This window comes from Physella acuta, unplaced genomic scaffold, assembly GCF_028476545.2.
Source record: "Physella acuta isolate Inbredline_101_S28 unplaced genomic scaffold, ASM2847654v3 ptg000469l, whole genome shotgun sequence".
In the NCBI taxonomy this organism is placed as follows: Eukaryota; Metazoa; Mollusca; class Gastropoda; family Physidae; genus Physella; species Physella acuta.
Genome location: NW_026731988.1, coordinates 252,501 through 262,825, shown reverse-complemented (window position 1 = coordinate 262,825; position 10,325 = coordinate 252,501). Strand labels below are relative to the sequence as shown.

At 30.7% G+C, this 10,325-nt stretch overlaps 1 protein-coding gene and 1 long non-coding RNA gene across 2 annotated transcripts in view; both read right to left on the bottom strand.

Moving 5' to 3' along the window:
* Positions 1 to 673: 673 nt before the first annotated feature.
* Positions 674 to 3,849, bottom strand: LOC131943844 (uncharacterized). The gene is made up of 5 exons (XR_009386956.1): positions 3,833 to 3,849; positions 2,282 to 2,316; positions 1,759 to 1,780; positions 1,554 to 1,582; positions 674 to 1,236 (listed from the first exon to the last, which is right to left on the bottom strand). It is a non-coding gene; the product is annotated as an uncharacterized LOC131943844 (long non-coding RNA).
* A 1,429-nt stretch (positions 3,850 to 5,278) lies between these two features.
* Positions 5,279 to 10,325, bottom strand: part of LOC131943839 (uncharacterized) — an 8,041-nt gene continuing 2,994 nt past the window's right edge. The window contains exons 4-6 of the mRNA XM_059304123.1: positions 7,922 to 8,129; positions 5,928 to 6,194; positions 5,279 to 5,340 (exon numbers count right to left, since the gene is read on the bottom strand). Coding sequence (XP_059160106.1) covers positions 5,279 to 5,340; positions 5,928 to 6,194; positions 7,922 to 8,129 — 537 coding nt within the window. The remainder of the gene's footprint in view (positions 5,341 to 5,927; positions 6,195 to 7,921; positions 8,130 to 10,325) is intronic.

Sequence of the window (10,325 nt, the reverse complement as noted above, 5' to 3'; positions counted from 1 at the left end):
AAGAGTATTAACTTTTAAATTGAGTATTGCAAAGCTTTTTTAACACTGCTATTCTAATCTATGTTTAAAGCGGTTATTTAGTGCATAGCTTTAATGAGAAAACTCTAATAAAGAGAAATGCAAATATTTTTTATCTAGGGCCTTTGAAGGTAACAGTCTTATATTGGCATTATTAATTCACTAAACTACTTCTATCTAGAACACTAATTCAAACTACTGCAATAATTACAATTTTAAAGTTGTAGAATCAGTCTTCAAAACAACATACCCCGCCTTTTAGGACATACCCCGACCCGAAAAATGCAGAAACAAATTTCCTACCATAGACAGTAACCCATCAGTAACGATAACACCGGTAACGCTAACAACACCAGTAACGCAAGCAAAAGGATATAAAAAATAGAGTGAAGATTAAGCATATGAATTTGGAAAGGGGGGTTAGGGACTTGGAGATGGCAATCTGGAAAGGATAGGTACAATATATAGTGTAGTGGGGTAATTACACTGTGTGGTAAATTAGAGTAGGTAATTGATCAGGATGATAATGACCGGGTCAGTGTTTCTTCCATACTTTTTCTCCGGGGCGGGGGGGGGGGGGGGGGGGGGGGGGGGGGGAAGCACTTGATATTTTTGGGGGCGGGGGGGGGGGGGGGGGGGGGGGCACACTAGTAAAAGTATAATTTTACTATATAAATTACATCTTGTTCAGGGGGGGGGGGGATGCCTAGAAGAAACTCTGGACAGGTAAAACTTCACGTTTTGGATAAAATTAAGGTTAAATTTTTGATTTATGATTATTTTAAGTAGGTTTTGATATTATTTTGATATTATTGGCAATTCTGTAAATATTATTTAACGTTCAATAAGTAGTGGTGGGTTTTATGTTTGTGGTATATATGGAGTATGCTGTATGTGTACAAGTTCTGATGCTTATTATATACATTTGTCTGACAAGGAATATTGAGAAATGGTAGTTGATGCCTAGGTCATTTTATAGAATCACATGCTGTTGCTGTTTTAAGAGCTTTAATTTTTCTTAAAATATTTTGTAAACAAACATATCTATAATATGGTTTATATTTGAAATATAAATGGCAATAGCAAAGCCTAGCAGATAACGGCTAGTGAGGAATGTATGCATAGACTGTTTAACCTTTTAAATTTTTTACTTGAAATAAAGCATAGTAAAGATTATAAATATATGAGAGATAAAAACTTTTTAACAGTATCAGTTATCTGCAAAAAAAAAAAAAGAAAATTAATGCAATAAATTACCATTGTATAACATATTGAGGTAGTGATTTGTAATTCAAGGAATACTTTAGTTTAATTTTATTTATTAATTGTATTACAAATTACACTGAATTATAAGTTCAAATTAATTCAATCCAAATATATTAAGCGATTGCGTTTTAAAACTAGAGATTTTAAATGCAAACTGTGACAAAAGGAATCTAATACTAAATTTGGAAATAATAATTAACATATTTTTAATAGTATGACTTAACAGTTTTTTTTATTTTGAGTACAAATTGTATTATAACAATACTAACCTTTGTCTTCTGTGTTTGCTTTTGCATATCTTTAAATAAAAGGAATACACACAAATAAATCTTGTGTTGATAGAAATTCAGTTTAACTTATTTATAATGGCAAACATCCAATATTTAGAATATATCTGCAATCCTTTTTAAATACTTAACAATGTATAACACAAAATTACAAGAATAAATATTTATATTTTCTGATTGTACTTACCGTTTAAGGTGGCGATCAGGTTCTGCAGGGAAACATTCAGAAGGAATATTTTAATGCATAAACAAAATGTAAATCAAGAAAAATATGTGCATATTTAAATGCTTTGAATTGTCTTGTTATGATAGATTACACATTTGCAACATTTATTATAATTAAAATGCAGAAAAGTCTTGGTATTTTTTATACAAATGAAAACTTTCAAGTCATGTGATTTAGTCAATGTCAGGTAAAAAAGATGCAATATCAAATTTAGGTGAAAGTCTTAAGACAATTATAAAATAAATAATTTTTATTTAGTACACTTCAATGATTTCTACCATGCTGATTTTGTCTTCTTATTATATTGAGGCAAGCTATATAAGTCTATAAAATAAGAATGATCATCTATTCTAGGGCACCAGGTGTGAGAGATGATGTGAAACAAGGATGTGGAAGAACAAATTATGTAATGGTTAACTTGGTTAAGTTACATGAAGAGAGTAAGGCTTTAAAAGGTGTGATAGTCTAATACAATGCTACATACCTTTCTTCTGCTCTTTCTTGCCCTTACATATGATTCTAAAATGCAAAAAACGAAAAAATAAATACTAATCTTTACATAATGTTCTAACTCTACAGTAAATGATTATATTTGATCTCAAATCTGTAACATTAAATATTTAATTCATTGAATACATGTTATTCACAATTTGATGTAAAGCTATGCTATTAGTACAGAATGCAATGAACCGATCACATGTGTAATTCAGAAGCAAAGGCAGTTAAATGAATTATTAGAATCTAGAAACAAACTTCAAGAATATGATAAGTGAAAAAGATATTAGATTTTTAAAAAATCATTTAGTATAAATTGAAGTAGCTAAAGGCTTTATAGCTTTGGGGGCATTTGGGATTCACAAATTGCCAAGCTATGTCAAGGTTCAAGCACTAGTTGGCTGACATAATAGAAAAAAGAAGATGATGTTGGACAGGAATGTATTGAGGGTAAAATCAGATATTTCAGTAACATCACAAATTTGGGATCAACAAGGGCAAGAAAAAGCAAGGGCCTAGGGAGACATGTAGACACGCAACCTCACTGTGATGACGCAAGGTTGCGTCGGAGAGCTCAGGTAGATAGCAGAAACAGGCTATAGCGAGTTGGTCAGAGAGAGACCAATAAAAATACGTGAACTGACCGATCACGTGGTACGGTCAGCTGACCACTGAAGCGTGGGCTGCTGTTAGGCCGGCAGTTGATAGGTAGCTAGCGAAGAGTAGAGAAGGTGTTAGGAAGCGGTCAGAGACGGTCGAGATATGTAGGGCTAGGTAACAGTCGATAATTAGTGAAGAGAACGGTCAGATAGGTAGATCTAGGAAACGGCAGACAGTAGTAGTAGAGAGTATAGAATAGGCTAGTTAGTTAGGTAGAACTTGATTTTATAATTTTAATAAAGAACATTTTGATTTTTGAACTGGAACCTGTGTTGGGTATTTCTGTCATCATTTTTTCATTTTAAAACACCCCCACCCTCACAACTGGTGCAACTAGAAGAACCTCAAACGAAGATCCTTTCGTACCATCACACTCACCAAAATGAAAAAAGAACTGGCAAGATATTGAAAAGCAAAGAGAACTCATAAAACAAAAAAACTATAGCCCTATCACAATTTGATACCAATGTTTGTCTACTAAATCCAAGGTATGTTAATATATTACACAAAAAGCCAGTGTCATTTTCTGAATTCAAGGAATTATATTTTAACAAAATATTGCTGAATTTTATTTTTGAAGTTGTATAAAGCTAATAAATTAAAACATTAACAAAACTTAATCTGCAGCAAGGCATTCACTGTACCTTTATTTCATGCAAAATTGAAATAAAAAGTTAAGCTAAGTAAAGATCTAATAACTGTAATAGGAATATTACCAAGTATATTATAATGTTGCTATATTTATTTGATGATAATATTGAATCTTGGTTTTGTTTGTATTTTTAAAATCATTCAATCAATTCCTCCACAACAGAAATCATTTGACCAAACTACAAAGAAACTACTATTTTACAATCTGTCATATTGTTTCATTACTTACCCTTTTCGTTTTAGGCAAACTGAAAAAAAAAGTTTAAATTGGGCATTTAGCTTAAAAGAATTGGTTAGATTATTATTAAGAAATTAGTTTTAAAATAAAATGGATTCCACCACACAAACAGATTACTGTCAAATAATAAGTTATTGCAACCACAAGATTTTAAAGGTAAATTATAAGCTTGTTGATCTTTATCAGTGTGCAAGGTATGAAAAATAGAGAAAAGCTTGAACGTAACTTCACATTTGATGTTAATTTTATTAAAGAAAGAGGGGAATGACCATTTTGTTAAAACAAATGTGTAGCTCAAGCCACTAAAAAATGCTTTTTTTAAGACAGATTTATAATGGATTTATTATTCTAAAACAGTAGATTTTACAATCAAATGTTAAAACTAATTAATGAATATATAGCTACATATACATATAAATAAATATAACTGAACATTATTTTTAAGGCATTGCATTTCTCTTGTGGGGTGACTTAATTTATCGAGTTCTAGACAGTTTTATGTAACAATGTTTATTCCAAATGTTCGCCAACTATATCTAGATATCAGTAATTTTCAACATCAAAATCTTTAAAATTCTGCAATAGTTTTTATTGAGATTTTTAAAAATAAAAGTACTTACATAATATGCATAGTGATAAGACTACAGCACACGCTACGGCAATTACAACAGCAATAATCAACCTTGTTCTTGATAGTTCAGACTCTTGAGTTTAGAAAAAAATAGAAGATATGTTCAAAATCTTTATATTTTAAATTAAACTGTCAAAGCATTATGTTGTTATTTTCCAGTAATAGTAATAGTATAAAAAAAAAAATTATATTATGTGTTTTCAATGAAAAACAATACGTTTCAGCTATTTTATTACATTTTCAATAAGTCAACTGGGAATAGGCCTGATATTTTTGGTTGGAACTGTTAATAGATTTAATAATAAAAATCTTGCCACTGAGATGGTGCAATAAGTTCAGATGGAGTAGTACATGGCTCACAGTCCAGAATGTTCAGTTCTGGATCAACAGGATTCCTGCCTCTTGATTATTTATTTACCATAGCAACATAATCCATTCTTTTAAAAACAAAAATAAGTGTATAATTGTTTTTTTTTTTTTATTTCTTTATGTTAGCACACACGATCTATCATTATTTTAAAAAAAGATTTTGTCTGCTAAGCTTAGGGAATGAATTATTGAAAATGCAGAAGAAAACATTAAAAATAGCTGATTAATTACCTTAGCCACATGCTAATTTAAAATGAATAAAGAGTATGACAAACTGGTAGGCTATTTTGCATACGATTTGTTCTTAATTTAAAAATAAATTGATAATTGTCTGCAAATGGTTTGCATGCTTATTCCCAGTCTACCATAGTAATCGACAGGTGTCTGGGAATAGGCCAGATATGATCATTCAAAGCCAAATTATATATGAGCCAGCCTTATAATTTGGGCTTTTGCCCTTGACCAAATGTGACATCATTTAATAGTTTGAGCTCCTCCACTGTTTTAAAGTACAGCCATTTTAGTTTCATGCAAGCTTTGGTAGCAGTGTTTTCTTTCAAGCATTGGGTGGAAGGGAGGACGGGGACATGGACACAATAAATAAATATTAAATTTATACAGATAAATTATAATTACCCACTCCCCTTCCAGGGCAAAAATGAAAGAAACCCTGCTTGTTAGTGAAAAGATAAATACAAAAGGTAGCTACAGTGAGGTTAATTCAATTAGTAATATAGAGATGAAATGTATAACTCCAATGAAGACTTGTTTATAATAAGCAAACCATGTTAGTAGTTTCTTGGTATGTTATGGATTAAGATGGATGCATTATTTAATTTTTATATTCAACTAAAACAAATACTATACTAAAAATGGGCCACAGTTAAAACCCCACTAACACTTAGAATTTTTCCCTGCCTGTTGTATATTTCAGTAGAGGATTAATACCAAATCAAACAAAAATGTTTTAGAATGAGGAAACAATTAACCAAACAAACTCACAGTTACAAAAAAAAATTATATTTTTTTTTTCAACATATTAATACTAGTCATGTAATAAAACATTACCATTTATGAACAGATTACCTGTATATTCATTGATGCATGATTTGATGATTGGTTTATAAGATGCACTTTGATCTTTAAATACAAAGGTCAAATTAAATTTTTCAAAAGGTTTATACACCAACTCTGTACATTTACCAACAGAATTATTTAATTTCACTCCATTGTTGTAAATGACAGGCTTGCATGACCCATAACAGCACAATCGAACTATGGAAAATGTTGAATTGCATGTTACTACACAGTCACCATCATCTTCCACTTTGCTGGTGTTATCTAATCCGGAATCTGAAAAAATAGTATGTTGAAATATTAATTGTTTAAATAAATCTTTACCTTACAAGTAATTTGTGATACCAGGCCTATTTATATTACTGGCAAAGCTAGAAAGTTTGAATCAGTAGCGTTTCAAGTGAAAACAAAAATAGATAGAAAAAAATCATTTTTCTTTTGTATGTTCTACTTTTCCTAGGTATGTAGAAGGTCAAGCATTTTTCTATGCAATGTGAGAAGTACTTTTATTGTAGAGAGGTTTAATTACAAAAAGTCTTTAAAAATAATTTTTAAAATTGACAACATAACAATGTCTTCAAATGATTCTAAATAGCAAATTTTCTTAAAAGAAATTAAAAAAATAAAAATTAACATGTAACTCTAGGCATAATGTAATGTTTATTTTAGTTTTCTTGTAAATTGAATTCTTTTTTGTATGTGCTCAAAAAGATCTATGTGTTACTTTATAGTTTCAACACCTCCAGTCTCATTAGACTATTGAAATAACACTGTAGACCTAATGTTGCAAATTCAATATTGCTAAATTTTCTGGATAGAATACACTTAATTCACACTTTATTCAATTCTCCATTCAGTATTATATAGAAGGCTTAGAAAAAAAAATATATATGATTTATTACAACACACACCTGGCACATTTAAAATATTACATAGAATAACTATTTTTGTACAGCAGTTTTTTAAGTGCTGGTTATCCATAGTTTCCTTCTGTTAAGGTTTTATCCTAATTTCACTATTGTTTCTGGACAAGATTCATTATGTTCATCCCCAGCACCAGACAGCCATTGAATTTGATAAGTTTATGTTGAGCATATTTGTTGTTTTACTGACTTTGATTTACCTTTAAAATTTTGTAACACTGTCCTGATAATTTTCTATTTCAACTGTTCTCACATACTTCACATTGTAAACAAAATGGTAAGATCAGGAGCAACATTGTTTACATTTAATTTGTGAGTCTATTCAATTTATATACTTTTATTATTAACCAGAAAGTATATATTTTAATCAGAAAAAGTGATATATCAGATGGTGAATATAACCTGGAGGCATTGGAGATGTACACTTATATGTCAGTGCGTAGATGAGATTAGCTGCATTGAGCTCAGTAGTTCTTTTGTTTTAGTTTTTTCATTAGTACCACCATTATATATTGTGATATTTTTCCTATTTTAGTAGTAAACTGAGTATATTTAAACAGTTTATTAAAGATATTGTTCTCTCTTGAATATCCATTCTACTGTAATTCTACTGTAATTTACCCATGATATATCTTTTCTTACCATCGACTCAAAGTGTTCACTAGATTCAAAATCACCTTTGATTCTTATTACCATCTACATAGTTTTCTGGCTAATTTATGGTTTTTTTTTTTTTTACACATTCTACCACCTATAAAGAGCTATAACTATATGTAAAACTAAAAAAATGAATGCAAATGAAAAGGAAATTTTACAGCAAGCACAACATAAATTGTCAATATAAATAGCAAAATACAATTAAAAAATTAAAAATAAACAAAGATTGTATAAAAATAGACCTTAAAACGGGAAACCTATTTTAATGTCAACAATCTTAGTATACTGAAATTATCATTTGGTAATAGTGTCTTTTGGCTTATGATAAAGCTTACATGTAAGTTTTGAAGAGAAAATTAACTAATATTTTGGTAACACATAAACACATTGAATAGGTTTGATGACAAGATGAAAGTAACTTACTAGTAATTAAAGGCAGTTTGCGCGTTGGGCTGTAGATAATATCACCATTTGTTGAATGCAATGCCGCCCTTATCTCAGCTTGACTGTACTCTAATTTTGCTATTTTTGTTATTATAAACTGTTTAAAATTTTCATTGGAACAACTGTAACAATAGCATCCGTTAGTTGAAACCACTGAATCTTTAGTGCTTGTGTCAACTGAACACATCTGGTTTTTAAATTAAAAGAATAAAAGAAATAATCCAATATTTTTTAAAATAATAGTTGGAGGTTTAGACATACTATAATACTACAATGATGTAAAATAATACTAATAGCTATCGTAATAGTTTATTCTATAGCAGTGCTTATATATGGTGTTGAAAAGTTAATTTAAAGATTAGTAGTAGAGGATTTTAAAACATACATTGACTCAGAGTTAGAGAGGAGGTATTATATTGATACTTGTACTTATAGTCAAAGAGTGATGGTAGGAATTTTTAAACATATAAGATTCAAGGCCAACGTAACTCGTCAATAGTAATTGTGACACAACATAACTAGGCTAATTTTAATTATTAAGATTGCAAAGACAGAAAGTATTAGGACAGTATTTAGTTATCAACATATCACTAAATCTGTTTCAACAGGCTGTACAAACCTCAAATATATGCAATTTTTATATAATTTTGCAGATAATGATAAGTCAACCCTCTCTAAATGTAGACATATTAAAGTCAGCTGTACACAGTTTAAAAAATGTATATTTGGCAAATGCTGCGCAACCTATCATGACTGGTTCATAATAAGAATAAAAAATGTGTGTAATGATTTTAAGAACAACTGAACTTAATATTATTAAAAAAAATCCTTCTTACTATCTTCTTCTTCGTTCTTAATTATTAGTGTTGAAGGGGATCGAAATTTATCTGCCAGTGGGTTTGAACTCGAGACTTTGTTCGAATTTATCAAACATGAGCTTTTTGCCGACTCGACCACGCCTCCAACACAATTAAGCGTTACGTGTCAACTGGTTATGCGCCATTGAGGCCATTGACTCCGATTTCAGCCTGCTTTTCTTTTTGGATTTGCTTCCATAGCCTTTGTCCAACCAAGAACAAACTACAAGGCAGCAGTTGTTTGATTTTGGAGTTGTCTCTCCTAGAAGAGTGGCTGTCCCCAGCTAACGAGCCTCATCTGCCCGAGGGTTCGAACTCGAGACTTTTCGGTTTAGCAACCATGAGCTTTACCGACTCGACCACGCCGACCCCCCCTTCTTACTATGAAAATGATATATTAGAAATAAAGACCATGTAACACTGAAACTGAATATTTGTTGGGCATGGGTCCTTTGCATTAGTCTTTTCCTACAATTTAGAGAACAAATCAAAGTGCTCTGAACCTGTAGTGCAGCATTATACAGCTAAATAACTCCATATCTTATTTCAAATTATTCTCATCTTAGTACATTATATCAGTCTCATTTCATGCTCCTCTCCAAAATTAATCTTTAGTACTTCTTTAGGTTATTTTAATTTAAAAAAAAATAGTGTGTAGTGTTATTAAAACAGATGCAGTTATAAAAGCTTGACTGTGTAGTTTTTGCATGACTTTTCTAAAGAGTGGATTTTATTTTGTCATTTTAGTATCTTCTATAAAAATAAAAACGTTTCTTCTTTTCATTTTTACATGAAAAACAAATATGACATGACTAAGTCATGTTGTCTACAAAAGTATAATGTATAAGTAAAGTATCCTTTCAAAACTTATGGTCCATGGGGCAGGTGAAATAATGTTCACCTGTTTCAATAACTAAGTGTATGAAGAGATAATGTGGTCAGCACTATGCCCTGCCAATTTCACTTTCCTTAACTTCAGTCAGGTACTCACAATAGCTGGGTGGACTCAGGGACATCCTATGGACTCAAGCCCATGATCCTAACTCGAGACTTTTGGGTTAGCAGACGAGCACTCTATTTTTTTACAACGCCACCTCTCTTTCAAAAGTATAGTTTATCAAAACATTTTCCAGAAAAGTTAAAGTGGGGCTGCAGAATTGAAATCACTGTCAAATAATATCATCTTTAATGTACTTGATCACAGTTCATTTTACAAAAGTGAGATTTTTGAGTTAAAATCAAATGTAGCATAAAATGCAAAATATTTCCAAGTTCCCTGCATTTGCAAGTTTTTAAACATTCAGCGTTAAGGTTTTTTTTAATAAAAAAAATACACTGACTAAAAAGGCGATATTGTCCGAAAGATTTTTTTTATCCATGTCAACAACAATGACCAATGGCATAGCAGATGCCATTCAACTTGGATTGGAAGTGTTGTTTACAATTAAGGAAAAAGACCGGTAACAGCATTTAAATTTCAGTAATGAGACTATATGAGTCAGATCCCAAATTATATTATTTCTCTT